The sequence below is a fragment of the Nanorana parkeri genome, unplaced genomic scaffold, assembly GCF_000935625.1.
Source record: "Nanorana parkeri isolate BGI_ZX_2015 unplaced genomic scaffold, ASM93562v1 scaffold192, whole genome shotgun sequence".
NCBI lineage: Eukaryota > Metazoa > Chordata > Amphibia > Anura > Dicroglossidae > Nanorana > Nanorana parkeri.
In genome coordinates, this window is record NW_017306460.1 from 1,309,639 (window position 1) to 1,311,138 (window position 1,500).

The 1,500-nt window shown below is 37.9% G+C and overlaps 1 protein-coding gene across 1 annotated transcript in view; it reads left to right on the forward strand.

Annotated features, from left to right (window-relative positions):
* Positions 1–1,189, forward strand: part of RYK (receptor-like tyrosine kinase) — a 112,156-nt gene extending 110,967 nt beyond the window's left edge. Inside the window, exon 16 of the mRNA XM_018555326.1 lies at positions 139–1,189. Within this exon, the coding sequence (XP_018410828.1) occupies positions 139–250 (112 nt within the window). The 3' untranslated portion in view covers positions 251–1,189. The remainder of the gene's footprint in view (positions 1–138) is intronic.
* The last annotated feature ends 311 nt before the right edge of the window (positions 1,190–1,500 follow it).

Below are 1,500 nucleotides of genomic sequence, written 5' to 3' on the forward strand. Positions count from 1 at the left end.
TGGACATTTTGGTACATTACCTATACAGGGACTAAGTACATTAACAGGGTTCATGGATGACCATTTGTTAACCCCACTGCTGTAATGATTATGACTTTCATGGATGCAGATCTAACTTTTCAAATCTGTCACCCTCAGGTTTGCGGTCATGGCATGTTGTTGGGCTCTAGACCCAGAAGAAAGACCTAAGTTTCAGCAGCTGGTACAATGTCTGACTGAATTCCACTCGGCCCTCGGTGCCTATGTCTGAGACAAGCCGGACGATCACTCGGAATATCGCACATCATGGACTAGACTGACTTGCACCCCTTGTATAAAGCTCTCACAGCGCAGTGCCTTAGGATCATATGTTAATCTACAGTTTTTAACCTTTCTTTGTAAGATACTTTTTATATCCAGTATTTTATAGCTATTAGTTTTTTGTTTTTTCTTGGAGCTGGTCAGGAGGAGAACACTACACAAAGAAACACAAGAAACCTTCTGTTCCAGGAGCAAAACACTATTTTTTTTTTTTTTTTTTTTTTTTTAAAAAAGGGTCATTTCTTTATTCTTTACAGACATTTGTACTTTATAAATAATGGACTTTTTAAACTATCCCCTTTTTTGTTACTTTTTTTTGTTTTTAAATATATGACCGTTCATTTTTTTTTTCTAATGTTATGTTTGAATGTCTTTAAGATGCATTGTTCCTTTGTAAAAGGGTGAAAAGATAAGTTATAACACTTGACAATGCCTCGTCATGTATACTTTTTTAGGTTTTGTGACGCAGCAGTTCACTTTGTACAGAAAAGTTATATTTTCCTGTTCTGCTCTCACAGCATTGTTTCAGACACGTGGTACACTCTGCTGCTACAAGGACCTGGAATGAGCCTGAGCTCCTTGTTGCAGCAATATAGATATGGTACATTCTGGTTAGCATGTATGCTTGATCAGTTTATTTTCTGTATTTAATTTTATGAAGTGCCAACACTAAATATTGGTCATCACTGACATAACTTGTCATTTCCTATTTAAAGGAGCAGAATTCTTCTTCCTTTTGTATGCGAACATTGTACAGCTATTGGGTTTATACACTTGGAACCACAGTGGTGTTGCACTTTTTTATAGTGAGGTCCCGGTCATTGTCATTGAAGATGTAGTAGTGCATAATCCTCTTAGAAAATTAAACCGTTCTTATTGGGAACGGAGTGAAATAGGCAGTAAAGCAAATTTCTGCAGCATAATGTTGGCTTGCCGCAAAGTTGCATTCCTGCTATTTAAGTTTTCACCTGCAGTGCATCCATCAGTGCGGTCACTTCAAATCTTCATGAGAGAAATATGGAAGCTGCCATTGGTGACTTCTAATTTGCCTGGATGGTGGCCCATTCTGAGTCACTGACCTGGACCAAGTGTACAGTTGAGGAAAGTCAGAGAAAACGTATCTGCATGCTTGGTTTGGGTCGCTCATTACTAAAACGTTTCGTTCACCTTTTTATAAATAGCCTATTCAGTTAAGAAGCC